The 24973-nt window shown below is 56.7% G+C and overlaps 1 protein-coding gene across 4 annotated transcripts in view; it reads right to left on the bottom strand.

Annotated features, from left to right (window-relative positions):
• Positions 1–8409, bottom strand: part of NFATC1 (nuclear factor of activated T cells 1) — a 115478-nt gene extending 107069 nt beyond the window's left edge. For all 4 annotated transcript variants that reach the window (XM_084260159.1, XM_084260160.1, XM_084260162.1 and 1 more), the window contains exon 1: positions 8193–8409. In XM_084260159.1, coding sequence (XP_084116285.1) covers positions 8193–8325 — 133 coding nt within the window. In that variant the 5' untranslated portion in view covers positions 8326–8409. The remainder of the gene's footprint in view (positions 1–8192) is intronic.
• Between the last annotated feature and the right edge of the window lie 16564 nt (positions 8410–24973).

The raw sequence follows: 24973 nt of genomic DNA, 5'->3' as shown, positions 1-24973 counted from the left end.
GGGAGCGCCGCAGATGCAAACGAGCCCGGGAGCTGGTAACGCCAGCGCAGCCGGGTACTCTTTCTTTTGTTTATCGGCTCAGCCCTCTCTGGTGTCATCCCCCGGCGATCCCCCGCTCTCCTTTCTCGCTGGCAACGACTCCGAGGCAAACGGTACTTAGGAAAAATTAATGTGCTGTCAGTGTCTCACAGCCACTCTGCGATGTTCCAGCTGATGCATGTCATGTCAGGTAACGGCCAGGAACCATGAGCAACCACACCTTCTGAACTCACTCTCCAGCCTGCCTTTGGAGACTGGGGCATTCAGCGAGGAAGGGTCATTAAATTACACCGGAGTGTGCCACAAACAAAGCTGGGTTATTCAAAACGTGCTGCGGCTTCACACCCTATTCAAACGAGGCAGGTGGGAAGGATGGAGAAAGAGGTGCTACCTTGGCAAGGATAACCTGACCGCAGTGATCGCAGTGAGGCACAGGTGGGCCTGGGAGATCTGAACACCCTCCTCTCAAAACCAGACCCCTTTCGTTGTTACCCTGCTACATGGCTGTGCTGCTCCGTGTCACCACAGCCACCACCACTTCCCTCTCACTCTTCATGGGAAAAGAAAAACCAACACCAAACCCCAAGTGGTACAACAGCAGCTAAACCTGCTCCGTTTTGGAAATAAGCTCAGAGAAAGGGTCTCAGCAACGCCTTGAAGGCAGCTTCAATCTCCTCACTGCTTCCTACAGCTCTGAAGGAAGGTGATGCTCCTGCACCACACTGCTGCTGGGACACTGACTAGGCTCTTCCTCCACGTACAGTCCGCAGGCCCTTCCTCAGCCTCCTGGCCCCATGGGTAGGTGGATGGCGCTGGTGACATGGCACAGCTGGGTGCCACCTCCAGCTGGACCCCACAAGCAGCGGCCGCCCTGAGCAGGGGACCACAGATTCCACAGGCTGCTCCAGCTCTGCGCCCACTCAGTGGGCTCTGCAGACAGGGTGCAACAGCATCCTCTGCTGAACTGGTGCCTTCAGATCTTTTACTATTTAAAATAAATAGGTAGGCAAACAAATTATAGTTATTATCTGCGCAAAAAGAACTGTGAACCCAGCCACTCTCTTAAAATCTAATGCATGACCAGAGTGCATTTCAAACACTGAAGTCTGCTGGGGATCTGCAGCCCAGACCAAACAGGCACTATTAAAGGCTCTGACCAGCCTTTGGAATCCAGTTTTGAAGATTAAAAGAAATAAAATTAAAAAGACTGCCTCGAGTGCTCCAAGCAGAAAGTTCCCCTAACGCACATGGCAAGGAGCAGCCTCCTTTCAGAACCATTATGCGAATTTTTCAAAAAGTCAACTTTTAAAGCGCCAAGAAAAATAACACATCATACAACTTCTCACGCAGCGGTACTCAAAACTGAAAGAAGCAAGATCCAAAGCCTTCCAAATGTATTTCGTTATCTTAAGTTTTCATGCAGCATGTAGAAAGCATGCCCATCAAACATGAAAGCCCCAAAGCCAGGACTAGAAACAAGGCTGAGTCCTTGGCTTGTGAGCTGAAAACCACCGGCTACAAGTTCTGAAAAAGCACATTCTCCTCCACAACTTCCGTGCTCACCAAAGCCATCAAACACACGTACACAGTCAGCATTCATAACGTGCTGGCATTTTCCTAACCAGGGTGAATTCAGACACGTAGAAATAAGAAGCCAGGAGAAGTAAGAAGCCAAGAGACAGAGGTGGCTGTGGAGGCATGAAACTGCATCACACAGTGCAGCTGTATAGGGCATTTTGACAGTGCTGACAGGGGCAAAGGGAAGGCAATGTTTTAACGTGGAGTCGCCATCCTGACTGTAATCCATACCCAGAGGGTCCCAGGACCAACCAGTAAGACCGATGTCTTACTACCCAGCCACTTTCAATAGTGTGTTCTAACACCTGGAGCCAAACCCTGGTATCAGACAGACCAGTGAAGGCCTGCAACCGTTCTGTTCCAACAAACCCACGCTTACATTAAGTCTAACTAGGGCAGGAAATTGGACCCCTTGATTTGTGAGCGCATCTTCACATATTACATTTCACTTTGTGACAATGTAAAAAAATTCAGATTTTTTTTTTCTTTTTCCTTCCTCAAATTTCACAAAGGTTTTTATTCCTTTCTATCATTAACGGGCTGATCCTGTAAGGCACCAGGCACCACCAGTTTTTATTTACATTCTTTAATTAGGAATACTGAAGACCCACAGCTCAGAGGGGCATCAGAAGAAACTGAGGGCTATTTCACATTTCTAAAGATGAAGCCACCACCTCAACCTGTGTTTAGATTTGTGCTTTCAAAGTTGCCCAATGGAGTCAGGCACGATTCTCACTAGGTCTTTGACAATTTGCTTTGGCCCCTCTGCTTTCCAGGTGCCTAATTATTAGGATACTCATCTGAAAAGCTCGGTGTGAAACTCTTAAAACCGCATCTTTCTAAAAACTGAGAAGCTTCTAACAACTGTTCGGGCGCTGGCGATGTGCCAGGGAGCTGGGCAACTGGGGGAGGGTTAGGACGGGGAGCACTATGCCTTCCCCTGCATCCTGGCAGGCTGCAGTACGCCAGCAAGGATTCGGGGACCTGCTTCAATGCAGAGGCAAAAGATGAAGCCGGGAGACGGCCTTACCCTGCGGCTGCGTTAAACCACCTACTTGTACGAGAGGGATTTTGATGGTGAGCGGCTATCACCGGCCCCGTGGCAGTCCCCCTCACACTAGGGAAAGACAACTCTTCTCTCTCTGTCCATTCCAGACTCCTTCACCTAATTTCCACCTCAAGTATTGTTACAAGCCATAATAAAAATACAGCCGGACCCAGGCACCAGAGTTGGGAACGGTGTGACCCGTGACAAATTCGGGCCCGTTATTTCTATTTACAGATGACCTTCAAGCTAAACCCAGAGCCTAACTAGCTCCAGCTGGTGGGGGGAAGGGAAGGGGGCAGGAGTGGGTTTTGAACTCATCTACCCCTGTAGTGGGCAAGACCCTGATCCCCGTTTCGCGTCCCCCCTTCGCCTCCCCTCCCCAGGAAATGCAGGGGCGGCGAAACCTGTGCGAAGGAGGGAGGGGATCGCCCCCCGGCAGCCTGCTAGGACAGCCCGGTCGGTCACAGGCTGCTGGTGGATGGGGGCAGCCGTGCGAGCAGGCAACGCGGAGGGCGAGAAAGGGAGAGAGCGAGCTGAAAACAATCCCCGAGTTTCAAACCGGAGGCACCGGCCGCCTCCCGAGCCGCTTCCCCGTGCGGGCTGCTCCGGGGCTACAAGGGCACGGCGAGGAACGGCGCCGGCCGCCGGGGCAGGACTTCCCTCTCGCCTGCCGCCCCCCCGCTTGCCGGCGCGGCGGAGACAAGCACCGCCCGGGGCCGGGCCGACCCCGCCGGGCGGGACTGCCGGCTCCCCCGCCCCGCCGCCCCGGCCGCGCTCCCCCTCCGCGGGGGGAGGGGGCGGGGGGGTGTGAGGGATAACCTTCACCCCTCCCGAACCGGGCTGCGCGGGGGGGGGGGATACACGGTTCCCCGCAGCATCTCTTCGCCAGCACCCACGGAGGTGCCGGGGCCGCCCCGCCGCGACCCACCTCCGCCGCCGGCCTCATCGCTGTGCTTGAACTCGAAAAGGAAATCGAAGTCAAACTCCGGCTCGGCCTCCACGCCCGTCATGGCTCCCGCCGCGACCCCCGCCACGCTCCGGCACCCAGGCGGCACAACCCTCGGCCCGCCCCGTCGGGCCCGCCCCGTCGCACCCGGACACCTGCTGCCAGCGGGACGGGCCGAGCTCCCCCGCGGCGGCGGGCTGCGCGCAAGCCCCGGCAAGGCGCAGGACGGCGGCCGCTGCGGGCGGTAACGTGACCCCGGCCCCGACGGGCGGCCTATCTCGCTGCCGCCGCCTCTGATCCGCCCTCTCTCCCGCTGTTGATGTTTCCGGGTCGATGCAAACAACCGCGGTGCCCGGCCTCCCCCTCCCCGCACCCCCCCCCGCCGGGGCTCAGTCTGCGCCTCGCGGGGAGCCCCCTCCGAGCTCCCCCCTCCCCGCCCCGCGCGGGGGGCCCGGCACCGGAGGGGACCCCAAACCCCCGGCTCGCTGGGCGCGGGATGCGGAGGCCGGGGATAGCCGGGCAGCAGCACTTCACCTGCTCCCTCCCGGCGGTAGCAGACTGCCGCAGGTGCCGGGCCACCGCCAAACGGAGCGGGGCAGGAGCGGCGCTTTCCGACCTCGGCCGGGGGGGTGCGGGCTGAGGGGTGCGGCTGCTGTGTGCCCGGCCGGGACACCGGCGCGCCCCACTTTTTGCCCAGTGGCTGCTTAAGGCTTCCTCCAAGGGTCCTTGCCACGCTGTGTCTGCGAGCCAGGAGGCTTCGCTTTCATTTATTTATTATTTATTTTTACTTAGTTGCAGCACCCACTAGTGCCAACTGCTATAAAAAGCGCATTAAAGCGGGACCGGTAACGTTACCGGCCGCCTCCGTGCGCCGGGGAGGGAAAGGTCTCCGGGCCGAGGCTGCGCACCGGGAGGGCGCTTGCAAAGGGCCCGGGGACGGGGCGAGACCGGGCGGCACGGCGGGTACGGCGCTGCCCCGGCCTTTCCCGCTAGCATGGGTTAAAAATCAATTGGAGAAAAAGAAATGAGGCTACCCTCCATCTTTCCTTTCCCCCTCCCCGCTCCCCTACCCCCCTCCCCCCCCGCCCCATGCTTAGAAAAGCACTTCTGACAGATCACACCGTCCGGTTTGACAGTCTCGGCCAGGCAGAGGAGCTCCCCGCCCCAGCAGCTTGGCTGGCCCCGGCTCTTGAGCCTCCCTGAGCTTCAGGACGGATTTCAAAAGGGATAGGGTTTTTTTAAGCGGTTATGGAAATGGTATTCCCTCCTAAACTCAGGGAATACCATTTTCCAGGCGCATGGCTGAAATCTCCGTTACAAAGTGCCAGGAAAACACTTTTTTTTTTTCTTTCTTTCTTTCCACCCGAGGCCGTGATGCTTTTTCCCCTCCTCGGCGGGACCAGCCGCGCTGCAGTCTCGTCTTTCGCAGGAGCCGGCGGGCACCGGCAGCCCCCGGGGCACGCAGAGACTTCGGTCCCCCCGTGGGACTGGGCTTCAGGCTGGAGGGGACGGGGTCTACTCTGGGGCGGAGGTGAGGCGGCCGCCGTGGGGCTGCCCTCGGTCCCCTGCTCACAGCCGCTTCCCCGAAGCGCCGGGGCTGAGTCACCCGAGTGTGCGAAAGGCCTTGGCAGCAGCGGCACCCCTCTGCCTGCGACTGCCGGGGCCCTGCTCACCCCGGGGTGCCGGAGCAGGCCAGGAGCGGCCCGCCCCAGCCCGGGAGAGGGGCCGCGCCGCACGGAACAGCGTCCCGCTTCGCTTGACCCGCGCACGTCCCGCAGCCTCTGCCCCGACGGCAGGGGAAGGGCTGGGGGGGCTGCCACCCGGCCCGCTGCCTGCCCAGGGCCTACAGACGGGACAGAGTCGGGACAGAGTCGCGACAGAGAGCCCGTGTCACGGGGCTCACCCCCCTGCCGCCCCTGCGCGCCGGGCTGCGGTGTGCTCCCCACCTCTCGCCGGGGCGCCCCGGGGCGGGGGGAAGCGGGGAGGACCTTTCAAGTACGCGCAGCTCTCTCGTCTCTGCCTCTCCTACTCCTGGTACCTGCGAGAATGGTCCCGAACTATTTAGGGGCGGCTCGATTTTCCAGGGCCCGGGCGCGGTCAGTGAGATGCCTCGGTGGGCACCCTTCCCTTGGAGAAGGAACAAGGATGTGCCGCGGCTCGGTAAAAACCGAAGTGATGCCACTTGTAGGGCCGCAGTTAACAGCGTCGCGCCGGCTAACCACCCAGTTTAAAACAATACCGTTAAACTGGGAAGAACGAAACAAGTTGCGACGGGGGGCGATGTGCCCCGCCGAGCCCATCCCCGTGGCCGCCCGGCGCCTTTGCGCTACCCGCCGACCGACCCACCAAACCCAAGCGCTGCCGACCCCAAGGCTCTCCCCGTAGTTAACCGGAGCTGTCCCCGCTTCTCTGGTCACGACGCGGGTCTGACAAGCGAGGGACACGGCGGACGGGCTGCTCTAGCTCCAGCCCCGCAGCCTGAAGGAGAATTTAACCCGCATATGTGGCGTTACCCAACGGGTATTCTCTGACCCAAAGGACCCCGCACCTCGCGATGACCCAAGAATTAAAAAAAAAGCGGGGTCCTGCCGCCGGGACACACCATGCGAGGGTTTCTTCCCAGGGTAAGCAAGGAGTGTTTTCTTTGATTGGCGCAGTTGGGCAATCAAGAGGCACCTTAATTTGCAGGCGGCAATCCTGACTCGCAGGGCTCCCCTACGTGTTTCCTGGATTGGGTCACACTTTCTGGCTGGCCTCATTTTCTTAGTCCCTTACAAAAGAAATCAACAGGGAAGGGAACTGCCGGCGAGGACTGTCTACAGTTTAACGCGGGCATCAGAAATGCCACAGAGGGGGTGCTTACATATATATGTGTGTGTGTGTGTATAAAATTTATTCTTTTTTTTCATTTTTTTTTTACAAGAGGCCGTACGCTTTTTGCATCAGCTGCCTCGGGGTGTAATTTTTTACAAGTTAGTGGTACGGTGCCCTTGAAGCCCAGAGCGCTGGAGCCGCCATGCAGGCAGCGCTCCGAGGTCCGGCCGTGCGAAAGGCACGCGAGCCAACGCTATTAAGTACAGCGTAATTAACCTTCATCCAAAAAGGCGCTCGAATGCTGCAAAAGCGGAGCCGCGGCCGCAGCCGCGCTTGTCTGTCGCTTTTGCACTGGCAAGGGTCCTGTCAACTGAAATGAACCCCTGGAGTGAAAACATCTGTGTCAAAAAAAGAAAGAAAAGATGGGTCCTGAGCGCCCGTCCAGCTTTCCTGGGACAAAACCCGGGAGGGGAACCCCGTTGTCTCACTCCGCGGAATAAACGCCGTGGACATGGACACGGACACCATCCTTCCCCCTCCCCCCACCCCCTCCAACTTTCTCTTTCTACGATGTGCTGTGCCCTGCCCGAGCCCCCCGGGCCGGGTTGGACCCAGGAGCAGCAGAGCGACAGCACCAGAGATCGGAAGGAAACCTGGGAGCCCGGGAGCAGCCGGGAAAGAGGGACTGGGGAGGAGGGGGGTGGTGGTGGAAGGCGGCAGGGGACGTGACAGAGGGCTGCCCCCGGGCCCGCGGCGGGAGCCGTGAGCTGCTCCGCACCTGCTGCATCACCCCGGGAGGCGATGCCCGGCTACCGTCTGCGGGGTCCCGCTCCCACGGCGCGGTGGTGCCGAGAGGCGCTGGCAGAGGAAAGTGAGGTGCGAAACTTTCCGCCAGCGAGTAGAGCGGTGCTGGGTACCGATGCTCCGGGGAGGGGGCAAAAATGTCCCGACTGGCCCAGGAGAGGCCGAAGCCGGTCCCGACTCCGGCCGGACACCGCTCCTGGCAGGACCGAGTCCAGCCCGGAGGAGCAAAGCGGTCCCCAAGCCCCGCACCCGCAGCCCTTCTGTCTAGAAACTTTGCCGCTGTGTTTTCAGCGCGCGTTTCGCAGATGGGACATCGAAAGACGTCGCGACAGACAGCCGGGGTCGCGGGGCAAGCGTTCCCCCGGAGCCCCGGCGGCGACAGCGAGGAGCCCACAGCCCCGGGGCCGCGGGGGACCCGGGGCATAGGAGCTCCGCAGCCAGCCGCGGCGTGCCCGCCCGTTTCGGTGCGCCGGGGGAGAGCTGGCCGCTGGTGTGACGCCTGGCACTGACCAGGACACGCGTTTTTAGGAGGCTCCCCCGCTTTCCCAAGAGCGAGGGGCGGCTGCAATTACAGGGCGCATTCTGACCTCCTCCAAAACCAAGCCCAGGTCTGGAGAAGGGAATCCCCGAGCCGCTTCTCAGCGGCTTCCCCTGACCGGACCCCCCGGTGCCACCGCAGCCCCGCGCTGCCGGCGAGGAGCGATGCAGCGCCGCCGCCGCGCTGCCCCACCGGGCCGGGCCGGGCCCGGCCGGCACCGGGAGCGAGTCCGAGAGCGGGCCCGGTCCGGCGGGAGGCGACCGGGAGCGGCGGCGCGGCCGAGGCGGCGCCGTGCGAGAGGCGAAGGAGACACCTATTGGCAAGCGGCCGCCGGCAAACCGCCGGGCCGCCGCGGGGAAACACCGGGGGACACCGCTGCCCTCCGCCCGCCCGCCCGCCCGCCCTCCCGCAGCGCCGCCCGTTACCTTCCTCTGCCGCCTTCATGGTGCTGCCGAGCGGGCGGGCGCCGCGCTGCAGGGCCGCCGCCGGCCTCTCTCTCCCACTGGCTGGGTCCCGCGACGGCGGCGCGGCGGCGGCCGGCGGGGCAGCGCTTGGCATCCACCCGGAGGGGCGGCGGAGCCCCGGCGCCGCTCCCCGGGCCGCTGCCGGCCCCTTCGCCGCCTGCCCCGCGCCCGCACCCCCCGCCCGCCTTCACGCCCCGGCGGCCGGGGTCGCGCCGCCCCCGGCGTGGTAGCCGCGCCCGCGGAGGCACAGGAGATCGCCGCCGCCGCCCCCCCGGGGCCGGGGCATGGAGAGGAGGGCGGGTGTGCGTGGGGACTTCGGAGGCACTGCCCGCGCCGCGGCGGCGGGACGGGACGGCGGGCGCTGCCCACCCGCCGGGTGCCGCAGGCGGGGGACGGGGGCGAGTGAGTGTGCGGAGCAGGGAAGTCTCGCTCTGACGCAAGGCTGTGCGCCCGGCGCGCCTTTTTAAAGCTGGAAAACACCCCCCCACCTCCCTTCCCCTCCCGGCCCCTCTCCCCGCCCTTGCCCCGTGATGTTAGCCGCGCCCCAGCCCCGCCGCCGGCGGGCGGCCAGCGGGAGGCGGGCACCGGCGGGCACCGACGGGCCCCGGCCGCCGCCGCCACGCCGTCCGCCCGCCCCTCCGCGGGGCACTGCGACCGCCCGGCTCCCCCCGCCCCCCGCCCCCCCGGCCCCGCCGCCGCCTGCGCGGTCCCCGCAGCCCGCGGGAGCCGGGTATCCTCCTCGGGGGAGCGGGCGGCGCGCCGGGGTCGCGAAGTGAAGGAGGGGGAGGGAGGGCAGACGGGGGAGAGAGCGAGGCGGGCAGTCGGGGAGGGGGAGAAAAAAAAAGCGAGGCAGCCTCGCATGCTGAAATCATTATGTAAAAAATCGCAGGCTTCCCCCGCTGTGGAAATTTGGAAAAGAGCATCAACTGGCAGGCGAGAGAAAGGAAAATCCCATTCTGCTAAATTACTAACAGACCCGGTGGACTCGGTTTCAGTCGCTCCAGATTTATTATTATTATTTTATTTATTATTATTCTGTAAATATCTCAGCAACACAGTTGTATCTCATCACTTCGTAGCGGGGGGAAAAGAGAGGTTTCCAACCCACGGCCACTTCTCCTCCCACCTCCGGGATGCCCCGTCCCGGCCCCCGACGGGACCGGGACATCTCGGCACAGGCAGGAGCCGCCCGGGCGGGGGCTGCCGAGAGGGGCCGCGCCGCCCCCGCCTCCGCCGGTTCGAGCCCCGTTCCCTTCGCTCCGCGCTCCCCCCACCGCTCCGCCCCCCCCCCCCCCCCCCTTCGTCCTCCCTCTGCCCCCACAGCTGGCAAGAGAGGACGATGCTTTCCTGTTGGAGTTGGACGGCGGCGTGCGGAGAGTTGGGGTGGTTTTGAGCAGATCTGGTGTGTGAAGAAAAAAAAATAATCATAAATCTAGTGCCTGACACCCATATGCGGTTGAAAGTAAACCCAATATAAACGAAATCCTGTCTGCTCCTGGGGAACAGGAGGCCGCGGCTGATTTTTCGGGGAGAGCTACTGCACTAAATCATGAAGGGAGCCGGTCCCCACCAAAGAGTGCGCCCGGCGAGCAGCGGTCACACATCCCACACCCCCGGCCCGGGCCCAGCCGTCCCCTCGGGTGGGGAAAAAGCGAAGCCAGGGCAGAAAGGGCGGCTCTCTTCTTTCAAGGAAAACGGGGGCAAACAGAGGGAAAGCCCTCACATCCCCCGCTCCCCTTTCTCAGCGGCACTGTCCCTGGCCGTGAGGCCTGCCCTCGGGCACTCGGGTCGGGGCGCCGGGCCGTGGCTAGCGCAGAGCCCGGCGCCCGCCGCCCGCGCAGAGGTGCGGAGCATCCGCGTCTGCGGCGCGGGCCGCGCCTCGCCGGGGGCGCCGCCAGGGGGCGCTGCGGGGCGAGCGTGGGGCGGTGCCGCAGCGCCTCCCCCCGACGGCGCGGCCCCGGTGCTGTGCGGCGCTACCGGGGGGGCGGGGGCGGGGGGCCGGGGCCGGTTCCCTACGGGGCCGCGTGCGCCTGGGAGGCTGCCCAGTGGGGCGGGGGGAGATCCCGGCCCCTGCCCGGGAGGCCGGAGCGGGGGTGAGGCCCGCGGCGGGCGAGCGGGAGCCGCGCTCCCCTCGGCGGGACTCTCCTTTCCTGCCCGCTCCCCCCCGCTCCCCGCTGAAATGACGGAATCCCCCGTCTGTTTCCTCCTGTTTAATGCCGTTGCCCGGACCACCGTGGCTCCGCTCCAAGGCCCCGCCAGCCGGCGCAGGCAGCCGGCGGTGGCGGTGCAGCACGGGCCCGCGGCCGCCCCCCCCCGGCCCCGACCCCGGCGCTCCGGTCCCGGTCCCGGCCCCTCCACCTCTCGCTGCCGCCCCGGGGCCGCCCGCCACCGTCCCGCCTCCACCCGCTGCTCCTCTTCCCTTTCCCCTGCGCCTCCCTCCTTCCCTCCCTCCCTGCCCCCCCCGAAGTTTGTTTACAGCTGCTACTAGGAGAGACTGTTACCCGGAGCTTATTTTGGGAGCTGGTGATGACTAACCAAGTTAAAAGGAGCGTAGTACAGAAAACAACCTTATTTTTAGACGGCTGTTGTTTCAGTGGATCATTGTAGCCAATGCGCCCCTGCCGATTTTAAAAGCCCCTTCCCGGATGCCAAGTATTCCACCCCGTGCTGCCGCCGAGGCGCACGCCGGCCCGCGCCTCGCTGCGCTTTCCCACTGCCGCTGCCTGGGCCCGGCCGGCAGCGGCTGCGGATACAGCTCGGCCTTCAGCAGGTTGGATGAAAGGGGGAAAAATAAAAAGAGAAAAAGAATTAAAGAACCCCCACAAGTAAAACGGGATCCCCTCCCTCCCACCCCCTTGCTTTTTGAGGCGGGGCCAGTGCTTTTCTAGGGCTTCCTCGTCTCCCAGATGCAAGGTGGAAGCAGCAGGTCTCAGTGTTTAGCTTCACCTCGAGCAATCTCCGGGGCTGCCAGTGTGCAGGGAGGGAGAGGTGAGGGTGCCCGACAGGGAGATAAGGATGCTCCCACTGCTTCGCTCCCCAGCACCCCGTTTCTTCCCACGCAGCCATTGCTACAAGGCAGCTTGGGTGCCAAGTCCAGACACGGAGGCTCCCTGCGCCCAAGACTGGTCCCTTGCTGACCAGACCTAATCCCTCGTGGATAACCCATGGCAGAGCTGCTGGAACCTCAGCAGGCTCTGCCCTGCAGGATGCACAGGGCTGAGCAGATGCGTACCCTGGCAAGAAGACCTCCCTTCTCACTGGTGCTGCCCCAGGCCATGTGTCTCCCCCACCCTCTGCCACCATGCAGCCAGCCTTCTCCAGCTTTCCACACAAGTGCTTCTGCTGGCCCCTCTTCTCTGCATGGTCCACTTCTGCTGCAGAGAGTTGTACAGGGTCCCCTGACAGTCCCTCTCCATCCACACATCCTACAGCAAGGAAGAAGGGGCTGGCTCACATTCCCTCATGTTGTGGCAGAGGCAGCTGTGCTTGAAAACAAAGCACTTGCTGCTTTTAGCCAGTAATTAGGTTAATTGCCAGGGAGAGTTCATCTGCCCTGCTCTACCTTGCTGCCTTGTCTGAGACTGAGCGCGCAGCAGCTCGCGTGGCCCAGGTCGGGCTGAGAAACTTGTGCGTGTGGCTGCCGGCCGAGGCGATGCTCGTGGGAGGCTGTGCAGCACGGCTCGCCCTTGCGGGAAGCATCCAGACTGGGCTGAGAGTTTAGGAAGAAGGGGGAAGACAGCAGGCCACGGACCTTCTGCCTTTTCTGTGATGCAGCCTTTTTGGGTTGCCACTGATTTTCTGTTGCCCTGAGAGCAATCGATCTGTTCTGGGCTGCACCCCTCCAACGCTGGAGCTGTCTGTGCAGCTTGGCCATCCAACATGCACTTCATACCCCACACACCACAGGCTTGGACGGGTGCTTTTTGGGCAAATTTTACCCCTTCTGTTCATTCACATTATCTTAGGTTGTGGGACTGTGTTTTGTTTTCCCCTCCTTTTGTTTGGGCCTCCTCAGGCTGTGAGGGATGGCTTGCATGGAGCTTCTCACAGAGTGGGGGGAGCACTATTTCTCAGGGAACCCCTATTTTGCCCCAAAGTGTCTCAGTTTCTGCCTCACCAGAGGATGTAGGTTAGTAGCATGGCACGGCAGGCCGTGCTGTTCCTGCTTGCACCCTCGCCTGCTTGCAAGCCTTGGAACAAATTGTTTTCTCTGCACAGTGTCCTGTGAAAGGAGAATCTCTCGTTTTCATCTGCGCAGAAGTGTTTTGAAAGCAGGGCAGGGGGGGGAACCCTCCCTCCAGTGTTTACCAATATCAAATGTTTTCTTACAATAAAGACACAGAATCCTGTAATCCACAACACAGACCAGAAAAAGCTGCCCAGAAATTTTGTTCTGTTTTGGGCTTCTTGCCCTTACATCCTTATAGCCTTTGATATCTAACGCATGTAATAGTGGCCATCTCCTCGGGGTCTGCGCGCCCATCTCCTGGGTCTTGGCGGCTTCAAAAGCATCAGCATCTGTTCAGAATTTCGTTCGCTGTAACAAAAGATTTATAAGTCTCGAGCCTCCCCTCACCAAGTCCCTAATTAAAGTCTTTTCTAATCCCCTGCTTTGAAAATTGCAACAAGGCTTGCTTGGAAAGTGAGAGAGTGCGCGGACAGTGTTCACGGCTGGTACCGCTCCGTTTTGAAAGCACGTCCATGATGGACCTCGGGAGCCAGGCGCAGAGCATGGCTGAGCAGCACTGAAGCCCCCCGAAGACAGAAGTTGATGCAAGGGTAGGGGCTGGGCTCAGCACCCCCCCTGCCCTCCAGGCACAGCTTCTCTCGCGGGTTGCCAGAAACCATTTCACCACTTCTAAGGTGCGTTGCTCTTAGCAGGACAAATGCCAGAGGAGGAATTTTGTGTGCTTGAATAATGTTGTAATTTACCTTGTAACCGGTCTCATTACGTCGCTGAGTGCTCTGTTGATTTACCTGGCTTTTGATTTAGTGGACTCTCTTGAAACGACTGCTTAGGAACGCAGCCAGGGACTGCGGGCAAAAGGACCTGAAACCTTTTTGGAGCTACAGTCACTCGCTCAGACACCGACTTTTTGAAACCAAGACAGACGTCAGACAGCCACACCAGGCCCGCATACAGAGAGCTGCGACTGAATTAAACCGAGACGTTAGTTCAGAGGAGCAATTTCGTAATGACACACGCTGCCTCGGTGCCGCTTTGTTTCCTTTTGGGTTCCCCCCTTCTACAGACCCGAATCGCGGACAGGTACACGCCTTGTGCCCTGGGCAAACCCCTCGCCGCTGATGGCTGGGGTCGGCGTGCGGCGTCTCCTCTCTGCGGAGAGCATCTCCTTCCTCTCTGGATGGAGGTGGGTGCCAGCGATGGGCTCAGTCCCAGCTCTGTCACACCAACCCAGGGTCCCACCACGGCGATTCCAGTATTCCCCCATGACAAAAGAACTGCTGAAACTGAAAATACCAATACTCTGCATTTCTTCCTGGGCATTTCTTCCTGCCAATAGAGTGTGCAGTACACCAGGTGGTTAAAAAAGAAGAGCAGGCGTAACGCTCTGTTTGTAAAATAGCACTAAAAAAATCAGCATTTTTTTTATGCTTGTGCAGTATAGGCAGGCTTTGTGACAGAGTTTGCGACCAGAAAATGTGTTTTAGCTCCAGAAATGTCCCACGGGTTTCAGACTTCCCTGGCTGCTGGTAGAGAGGCTGGTAACAAGTTTCTTGCCCCACTGAAAAGTACTTACTGAGTACTGGTGAGGGAAAGGCTGGTCAGGTGCCTGGGGACTCGGACTGGCAGCGGCGCAGAGCCTTTCTTTTCCAGGGGAAGGGAGATGTCAGGTGTGGGCTTGCACCTTCATTTTCGGGCCATGCAAAGCAGTTTTTTCCAGGTGTGTGTGTTGCATCAGCAGGAACAGGGGCTCTGTGGGAGTCTTTGTGGAAGCAGTGACCCAGGAGGATGCAGCAGTGCTGCTTCACTGGCAGCCCATGGGCCAGCGGCTGAGCCTGTGATGGACAGGAGTTAGGGAAGGCTGCGGTGTGGCTCTTCCACTGCACAAGGGGCTCCTCTCTCCCTTGACAGGCCCGTGAGCTCTACATGCCCTGGAAAGACTGCTTTTAGCGACAGGCCCCATCACTCCTCCTCATCCTCTCTCCTCCCCCAGTGTGTCTGCCCCCGCAGGCAGGGGAGACCCAGCCCGGCCTGATTTACACCAAAGGTGGCCTGTGTTGTCGTGCTGCATTCTCAACAAAGTGCCCCAGGGGCCCAAGCGTGTCTTGTCTTCAGCTGTCTCTGCCAAGACACCGGCCGTGGTAGCGTCTCCTCTTGCCTCTCCATCCCGGCGCACAGAACAGGTCTGACAGCGGTGAAGTACCCTTTGTTACCTGCCTGTCTGTACTCATGGACCCTCCTGCTTCAGACTCCGAGCTTGGGGCCAAGAGCACCCCAGTTGCCACATGAAGTGAGCAACCCGATGGGAAGTCCTGGGCACCCCAGCTGCAGCATGAGCCCTCTCTTCCAAAACCTCAGCTGTGCTATTAATTACTTGTCGGGCTGCTGCTACCCCTGTCACTCCTCAGCACCAGCCTGAGCCTTTTCCTTCATTAACTTGCCCCTTCATCAAACTTGCATTGAAGTGTTCTGTAGGTTCTCCCGAAACGAATAACCTTCTGTCGTGCAATATTGAATTCCTTTGCATTAGCCTGTTCCCCCAGCGTCTCCAAATCCTCCCGTAGTCCAGTGCATTCCTGAAATTTATCAGCAGCCTCCCCTCCTGTCATGATGTCATCTGCATCTGGACACCCAGCATCACGTGCCAGCCTTGGGCTCATTTGTACAAAACTCTTAAACAGAACCAGTCCCGGCACCGGGCCCTGGGACCTGCAGCCCGTTAGCTCTCTTCGTGTGTACAGCCCTATTCATTACACGTCTCTCTTCTCTAACCCAAGTTTATCCTTCTAATATTGATACTCCAATACTTGTATACTTTATACTGACCTCATTTTCCGAGGCAGAGTCAGTAACCTTGTTAAACTCCAGCAAACGCAGAATTGTGGCTTTAAACTTTTCTGGGCTCACCCTCACAAACTTTATGAATAGGATTTGGACTGGCCGAGCAGCAATTTTGATGATGGCCCCTTGTGCCAGATGCTTGCAGACACCCGTCCCCGCTCCCCCTTTCTCCAGCGCTTTCAGCGTGATAGGTCAGCCCAGGGGATGAGAGGTGCTGAGGGAGAAAGGAAATATGTTCCAGGTGATGGAAGAGGGTGCCAAGGTTTTATTTGCTCACTTGTGCCTACACACTGTTGAGGAGCATCCCTCACGTTTCATGTAAAGTGAAACGATGAGCCACAGCCCAATGGTGTAAAGCAGCATGCTCTCCTCTCACTTTCACCAAGCACTGACCTGTCTTTCCAGAGACAGAGGAAACTTGGAGCTTTGCAGCCCCAAATGGGAGGAAGCCGCGCTGCTGGAAATGCAGGGTTAATGATGGAGACACTGAATGCAGATACCTCCACCTGCCTGAAGTGCACTGCTCCCCTCCCGCAGCAGTGGCAGGGTTCAGGGGCTGTATTCCATGGTACCTATGTGCCGGCTGCAGCGTCAGGGGGGCTGGCCTGGCTTTGATCCTAACTCCCCGTCCAACTTTGTGCAACCCTCCCCGCTCTGGCTGTGCAGGGACGCCGTGGACCTCAGCTAAACCCTGTTTCTGACAGAAATGCCCCACCGAGGAGGGGTGTTGAAGGAGCCCTTGGATCAGCTTGGCAGAGCCCAAAGCTTCTCTTTACCAGGGGGTATCATGAAAGGCTGCCAAGAGATTGGGCTTTTAATACATACCTTTCCTTCTTCACAGTGTGAGGTATGTCTCCCTCATTCTTTTCACGCCATATTTCATGAACAATAAGTGTTTTCTTTATAGGGCTGATTTCTTTATAGGGTTGGCTGAGAGGACCAGCAGCCTGAAATGGGTTCCCTGTCTCCTCTGGCTTGATCAAGGATGCAAGTGTTTGGTTCTTCATGTAGCAAAGCGACGCATGAGCCCAGTGCCTTCATTTCATGAGCTAAGGGCAGCATTCTTGTTTTGTGACATCCCTGCATGCTCAAATAGCTATCTTGAAGAACAAATGCTGAAAATTAAAATCTTCTTGACTCAAGCTTCCTCATTAGCAGCCCGCCTGGCTAGACTCTACCTTATTATTTTTTGCTGGTGCGTAGCCGTAAAGAGAAAACCAAGGAGAAAAATAGGCAATTAAAATGCATTAAATTGATTTCCAAATGAGTATGCAAAACCAGAAAGTCCCAGGAAGAACCCCCATCTCTTCTCTTGCATCTGCTGCTGGATGTGAGAGTGCAAATTCGCTAGCAACTAGAACTAGACACATTTGTGAACTCCAGTAGGGTCCAACATCTACTTAGGAGCCCTCAGTCAAGTCTCTGGTCACAGAGCGTGTGAAATCACTGCAGTTGCTTGGGTCACATTGCAGAGCAGGGCTTCCCAAAGGCCACGCAAAGGGTTTTTGGGATGAACTCCTCGGCCCCAGCAGTTCAAACATGAGGTGCTCAAGCTCTGCAAAGCCAGAGAACAGTTTTCCTTGTCATTAAGGAAAAATGCCAGAAAGCAGCTCCCAATTCCTCGGCTCCAAACCGTGTTCCGGTGCAGTGGTGGAACTACAGGCCTTGGGAAAGCACTCAGCCTCCTGACACCAGGCACTGGGCCTGCTCTGTGGCTGGGGGCTCACCAGCACACTGCTCCACCTCAAGGTGGTGTAGATAGACCAAGTGCGAGCCTGGGATAGTTAAAGAAAACCACAGAGAGATTACAAATTAATCTCTTCCTTTTCTTCGCTTCCAGGACTTTCCTCTCCCTACTCCCTTCCTCTCAGGAGCCCAATTAAATTTATTTTCAGGTTGCTTTTTTAACTAAATTACAAGATTACAGAAGCCTCCCTGCTGGGGGTGTGAGGAGGCTCCCCACAGACCTGTGCTGTGCAAGGGGAAACACACTGCAAAGATGGATACTTGCAGACAGGAGCACCTTTGTTCGGCTAAGAGGCGGAACAACCTCCTGGACCTCCCAACGCAGGCCGGGGCTACCCACCAACCTTAACCTGGGTGGTGGGAGGGGGTCAGGTGTGAAAAGACAGGCTGAAGACTAGGGCTGAAAATGTGTTTGCAGGGTGCTTTGGGACCCCTGCTGAAGTATCCATCGCTAGAGATTGAAGCCATTAGCATGTACTGCTGAAGGGCTGCTGCCTGCTTGCTGCCCAGCACCAACGCGTTGCGTGGTCCATAAGAGCTGTGCTGCAATGAAATACTTTTCTTGGTGTTCCTCATGTTCTGTGGGTCAAAGCTGCCAAGCCTGGAAGTCTGGGACTTGGATCTGGGTTTTGCTGGCTGCTCTCCAGTCAGTGGATGCAGCCTGATTTTGCAGAAGCAGCCAGCAACCTTTGTCCTAGCAGGACAAAGAAAGACCTTTCCCACCCACCCATAGCCTCTGCTCCTGCCCTGGGAAAGCTTCAGAGACCCATCGCTGGCTGCAGAGGTCCACTCCTGCATGGAGCTCTGCAGAACCTCATCTGGAGGTTCCTATCTCTGGTCACAGCTCTCTGAATGCCAGCAGGTGTGGACTGACCAAAGGGATTAGACAGAAAGAGGCCCCAGAAATCACACACATGCAGGCACATGCAGACATGTGGCTATCATCTCCCCCGTTTGGAGTTCATGGCTGGCTAGAGTTGGCAACCGCAGGGTAAAAATATGTCTTGAGGAGGAATCTGGAGGTGTACCTGCTGCCTGGGTACCAAGCCGGGTAAAAGACACCTCTGTATCCTGGGATTGGCTTGGATGAACGGCCAAGCTGGGGTTTAAGTGGTGGATCAGAGGACGGTAAAGGCAGGATAGTGAGAGATCAGCTCGGGGTAAGTATGGAGGGGCCAAAGTGTGAGCTGCCAGTTCAGTGATGAGGGTCTTTCAGGAACACTGGTGATCTGGAGTGGGGCAAGGAAGTGGGGAAGGACTGCCAGGACGTTGGTTCATGGACCAAACCACAATGCTGGCCCTGGCACAGCAGTCCCGTGGACTGTGATGATTCAGAAGTGGGGAGGAGGGGAACATCTTGCGGAGATGAAACATCCTGCCCTGCTAGGAGCAGAAGAACGTGCAGTTTCTGGAGGCACTACTGGCCAGCAAATCTGGCAAGAAGTGAGGGCCTTCACACGAAGCCTCTCCTGACCCAGCTGTTTCCACAGCTGCTGAAACGCTGTCCGCAGGGCATCACAGTAAACGCTTCCTTGGGTAGTTTTCTCTTAAGGGCTTTTTCTCCTCCTGTTGCCCAATTAAAAGTTGAATCAAAACCACAAACTCACTGCTGAGGGTGAAGGCTCTGAACACCCAAGCCCTTTGTTCGAAGGCAGCCAGGACAGACTACTGTCAGAAATCCCTCCACCCCTCAGCACCCACAGGGATAAATTACCCTGCTGGGGAGACTGCATCCCGGCAGCGCGCCTGTGGATGATGGTGTTTGTTTGACACAGGCCCCGCCGGACACAAATCCTTTCCACGACAGTGACTGCTGTCTTGCCTGGAAGATTTAAGACTAAGACATCGATGGAACCTGCCGGTAACTACCTGGAACACAGGTGGCTTGAAGGACGGGACTTTTTCCTGTGGGTTGGTTATGACAGCGGATGCGGGGTTTAGTTATTTGTTAGCTTCCACCGCCCCCTCTTGGCTCGTGGAAAATATACCAGCTTTGCCAAGAAACCTCCCGCAATTCCCTTAGAAACAAAACAGTGAGGCAACCCCCTTTACTGGCGTTGACTCTGACCTAGTTTAACGCACCAGTCAGTCAAACAGAACCCGAGACCATTTTTGGGAAGTGCGGGGGCTGAATTAGAAGGGAAAGGATGGAGGTGCTGGTTCTGGCCGGGCGGCACGTGAAAGCATGCTGGTGTGGAGACTCGTGCACCTCCAACTCCCTAACACTAACTCACAGCTATTTCTGTCATAATGCCGTGCTAAAAAAAAAACCCTTCAGTTGTATTGATTGAATTCCAAACTAATCACCTCTGACAATGCGACCGCGGTTTCCATCCACACGATTAACAGCAAGCATTCAAGCAGTCCGTGTGCTGGAGGACAGGCAAGGCAGAGAACTGGGAGCCAGGCCCTGGCACGGGAACTTGTGGGGCAACATAAGGGTGCAGAGCAGGAGTTGGGACCCATTCACATCAGTACCAAGCCAGAGTACCAAGTCAGAGCTTTGCGCAGGACAGAAGCTGCTGTAGATGTATTTCCTACACTCAGGAGTGCACATACTTTCATAAGACTGGTAAACAGGAGGATAAAAAGAAACTGAGTGACAGGTATGGAATTACACTGAAGTTAACCAAATAACCAGAATGACCACTTCTGAACATAGCAAAAAAATCACACTGTGTTTTCTTGAAAATAATTAAAACACAAGCGAAGCAATCTATGAGGTGAAGTGCCACTCAAAAAGAGGTGGGATGATTGAGTCTCAGGTTAAAAGTGATGTCCTTCCTCCGTGTTTTGTGTAAATGGTGTATCAAGCCACCAGTATACCCAAGATTTTAAGTTAGCAGGTTTATCACCTTGATGAAAGTTCTGCCTCCTTGTAAGTAAAAGGTACCATTTCTTTACTCCTGAGTCACTTGGGGAGGTCCTGGGAGCTTCCTCCGTACACACTGGCTCTAGCCCCATCTTGCTATTCTTACTATCTTTCCTCACTTCAGTGCATTCTCACCAATGGCAAAACCTTCTCCTGTGTCAATCTGTTAACTAATGGGTAAAGAGGATCTTCCCCCCTCTCTGATGACCTCGATCATCTTCTCCAGCATCCTGCTCGGGGCCCATAATGCGATACCGATAACAAATATCTACTTGTTGCTCTTATACTCTTCATTGTATCCCCTTCTGACTGACCATTGTGGTTGCCCAGATTGAGGTTTAACAAGAGACTTGATAGAGGCTTGTATAGTGAGCACATAGCATTTTAGGTTTCTTGGAAACCAGGCTCCTACTCACAAATCAAACATCTCAAAAATAATAGCATTTACAATCACTGGTTGCTTCTGGTGGAGATCCCCTCCAATCGGAAACAGAAATTGTTGTATGGGCAAAACCACAGACATGATTAGCCTTCCCCTTTTGCCTGCCTCATGTCTCAAGTTCTTAGCTCCTGCTTTGAGTTTGATATTGAAATTTAAATAATATAAAGCTGATTAACTGCTGTATTCCAGACTCACCAGCAGCTCCCATTTTTCTTTCTCTTAAGAAGAGATGATTTTCCCACATTTTCTATGCCTCAGAAAAGGAGGGATGCAAAGTAGAAGAGCTGGGAGATGTCTGGGACTCAAACAGGACTGGCAGGTAACAAGAAAGACTATGGGGAGGCCTTTGGTTTTTTTTTCTGTTTTCCCTTGGGTTGCTGGAGGGCTCTTTATCTGGTGTCTTTCCTCCAAAAATTCTTCCCTAGCAGAGCTGGCAGCGCATGTGCTGAATTCAGCTCGGTCAGGAGCGAGCAGCTGCCCAGTCACCCTCTCCACATGATCACCAGATGAGTCCATCTCTCATGGAATTTGTGTCCTGTCTTTAAAAATAAATACAACTCAAACCAACAAAGTCTTGACTGCGGTCAGCAGCCCTGACCCGCACGCAGATGTGACTCTCCTTGAGTCAACAGCTACAAACACCAGCAGGCTGCAATGGCAGAGAGGCCCCCAACACCCGCACGAGCAGGAGGCATAGGGAGCTGCCGAAAAATGGCTGGGGCCAGGCAGTGATCCTGCAAGATGGCTTGCAGGAAGACCAGCTTGTGAAGGAGACACCATGATGTCCCCAGGATGGCTCCTGGTGGCTTGCTATGAGTGCTAGGCCTGGCTTCAGCCTGGGTCAAAGCGGCCCGGAGTGCTCAGGGGATGTACCTCTGTGCTGAGCGTGGAGTAGCGCAGGACGAGACAGACAGGCCCTGCAGACCTGGCTTAAAGCTCCTTCAAGATGACTGCGAGCAGCCTTCTCTTGCTCCCCACCCCCCCCACCCCCCAACAGAGTGGGAGTCACTAGCTCCCTCTGGTAACTGTGGCAGGCAGCGGAGCAGCCAGGCGCAGGGCAAAATGTAACGACCAAGAATCCAGCACCTTGGAAACGCAGGCCCTTCCCTACCTCGCTGGTGAACCAAAGGTGGAGGCCGCAGGGAGCTGCACTGCTCCCCCAGCACAGCACAGCCTGGATTTCCCACCACACTGGGGTGGGGGGTAAGAGTAGAGGGGATGTTTTTGTTGGGTCTCGGGCAAAATTAAGTTTCCCCACATGCATTCATTTTCTCCCCCAGCCTCCTGCCTCTGAAGGCATGGCAGTTTCAGACATCTCCACTTCCGTGCCCCGAGGCAGCTGCCTGTAGGGCAGGGTGTACTTTAAGAAGCCCTTCCCCGATTCTCCAGCAGCAAACTCCATTTCTCAGAGTGCCACACAGAGCTGAGCTCCTCACAGAGTGAGTTACCTGCACGTCAAGAAGAGAGACTCTGACGCTGCCGAGTAGTAGATCAGTGACTGGGGCTGGCTCTGCGCGGCAGCTGAGCTATAACCTTGTTCTCCCACCTCACCTGCCATTTCGAGTAATTGCTTTTGGACAGATGGTAAGCTAGTGGTAGTAGCGTGGTTATCTGACTAGCAGCTTGGCTGTCTTCCAACACCCCCCACCCCCCCAAAAGAAATCTGCTGCAGGTTACACAGATAGCTTATTTTTCTCTGTCCTGCTTCTCTCCCAGCGCTACAAGGCGGTTTACACAGAAGCTGATGGCTTCAACAACTGGAGACTTTCCCTGGATGGGCACTACTTAAACCCACATCTCTTGACGTGCAAACCAGGCACTGCGGAGCCAGAGCACGGAGGCACCTCCGTGGGATCGCTGCTCTCAGGGTAATGCGACAACACACGTGCAATGAGACAGCAGGCATCTTGCTTGACATCCCTGGCAGAGCCTGGCCTGGCCAGGAAACATCCCTCTAGCACAAGCAGGGCTACACTCGGTAGCAGAGCTAGGCAGAAGCGCATGGTACATTTTGACTGCTTGAAGCTGTTGCTTTCAAGCTTGTGTTCCTGAGGTGGGTTGTTAAAAACACGTGACTTCCCTCAGCAGTCCCAGGCACTCAGGTCTGGCCTGTCTCAAAAAGCTTAATTTCTGAAAACGTTACTGATTTTTTGTGGTTTTTTTTTTAAGTTAAAACAAACCCCACATGGGGTTTTTTGCTCTTGAGTTTGCACACGTTAAAGGCATCACAAACCTAAGTTACTGTGAGCAGTAGATCCCCCCCCCCCCCCCTTTATTTCTAACCTTGTACAATACACACAAGCTTGTAACTCTTCAAGTCACTTACCTCGTAAGTTTTGGCATCCCTCACTCTAACATTCAATTCTTAACAGATTCACGGACAGCCTTGTGTGTCGCTTTCAACTCTCAACCCTCCATCCATTCTTGTACCAAAAATAACCTAAGAGGACCCAGCAGAACTGTAGCTAGCCATGCACAGGTAGGAAGGTAACCTGAAGACCTCCAGGCAGGAGATTTTTAAAAGATAGGTGATTACCTCCTACAGCTAGGATAAACTCTGTTCAGCTGGGATCAAGGTAAGCAACAGACTTGTAGTTGAAGGACTGTCGTGTAAGAGTCAGTATCCCAATACAGGGAGAAGGTACTTGGGGAACCAGAAGCTGTAGGAAGAAGCACATAGGTAGCTGTGACACTGGAACTCAATGGCAAGAAACAAATGTTTACTGCTGGAGGGGTAAAGGCAGGGCCATAAAAACTTACCATGCATTGTGCTTACACAAAATGCCATCTCCTCCTCTTAGAGCAGATAATGGTCTTTCTGATATCCCAGTAATGAGAAAAGGCCAAGTGCTCCTCAAACCTGTGCTTGAGCTAATTACAAGCTCAAGCTGAAAGCACGCTGGAGAAGAGGAGGAGACTATCTAAGGGGACATCTCTCCCAGCTGCCCTTCTGCTAAAACATGGTCAGGGACGGGGAGAATAAAGTAGCATTTGCCAACTCAACTCCGGAGCGCCCTTGTGTGACTCTGTTCGAGGCGCCTGGTGTTCACCACCTCTGCCGCAAGGCACTTCGGTCAGAAGCCTGGCTTTGGTCCATGAAGCAGCGAATGGGTCTTTCGGCGCTTCCCTCTTGGAGAAGGATGTCGCTAGCAATTGTCTGAGCAAACCCCGCTCACAGCAACAGCTGGGAGCCCCGCTGAGGGCATCTGTTGGGTAGTTAATGCTCGTTGGGAAGTGTCTCACTTTCCCTGTGTTTTGTTTACAAAAGGAATTCCTGCGCTTCTTAGCGGAGTGTTAAAGGCACCCGCCTCCTGTTTGTTTACACATAATGCTCAATCCACGTTGTCTTTGTTCACTCGCTGATTTTCCTCCCCACAGGGGGCTAAGCCTATCGAAGGGCTTTTTTGATTGCCTTCAAGTTTCAATTGAGTTATAATAATAACAGCTTAGACACTGAAAGGTTTTTAAGTGCTGCAAGAGACTGCTGGCCCAGTTCTTTCTTTTCCAGCCAGCAAAAATAAGGAGAAACTGCACGGAAGCTGAAACCCAAACGGATGTCAGAGTACGCAGGACCTACAAGAGTAGCTTCTGCACCAGTAGTGAGAGCAGCACGGCCACCTCTCCTTGGGTGGCTGTCATTTTTTTAGCAGCATGGTCTGCCCAAACTCTACTGTCCCTTTGCACGTAGAATCACAGAATCATTAAGGTTGGGAAAGACCTCCAAGCTCATCTACTCCAACTGCCCCCTTACCACCTATATTACTCACTAAACCATGTCCATAAGTACCTCATTCAACCTTTCCTTAAACACCCTGAGGGACGGTGACTCCCCGGGGTGGTCTCCCTGGACAACCCATTCCAATGCCTGACCACTCTGAGAAGAAATTTTTCCTCATTTCTAAACTGGACCTCCCCTGGCACAGCCTGCAGCCATTCCCTTATGCCCTATTGCTAGTTTTCTGTGAGAAGAGGCTGATCTCCAGCTCACCACAACCTTCTTTCAGGTAGTTGTAGAGAGCAATAAGGTCTCCCCTGAGCCTCCTCTTCTCCAGACTAAGCAGTCCCAGTTCCCTCAGCTGCTCTTTCTACTACCTGTGTCCCACACCCTTCACCAGCTTTTTTGCAATGCTCCACACTACATTCCTCTGCCTCGCAGGGGTTGCTGGACCTGTGTGAATACTTTGGGACATGGGAGGGGCTGCAAGCATGAAACAGATGCAAACCTCTTCCAAGTTATCTTGCCAAGTATCAAACCCAGGGATACAGAGCTCTGCACAAGTGGCCACGGCAGAGTGTCTTTGTTAACAGTGCATCTCCAAAGCCCCTCAGGAAGCCTGTCCTATCATTTAAACTGTAAGCCCTTCCCCAGGCCCGACTGGCCATCACTCGTGTGGCAAATACGCAAAGAATGGTGGTTCACAGGCAGGAGCAGTCCCAACCTCCAGCCATGGAGCCCTCCGTTGTACCCCATCGTGAGCCAGGCAGGGGTGCACAGCAGTGTAGGGGTGGAGGATGATCCCAGGAACACACTGGCTGGCTCACCATCAGATCATCAAGGCCGGTTCTTCCTCAAAGTAACCCGAATGCCCCGAGACAGCAATGTGGTCGCAGGGGAGTACGGAGACCCTACCACAGTATGAGCAGTATGTAGGGGG

This window comes from Gallinula chloropus (genome assembly GCF_964237585.1).
Source record: "Gallinula chloropus genome assembly, chromosome: 2".
In the NCBI taxonomy this organism is placed as follows: domain Eukaryota; kingdom Metazoa; phylum Chordata; class Aves; order Gruiformes; family Rallidae; genus Gallinula; species Gallinula chloropus.
The sequence above is the reverse complement of the archived record's forward strand: the minus strand, read 5'-3'. Positions and strand labels throughout refer to the sequence as shown.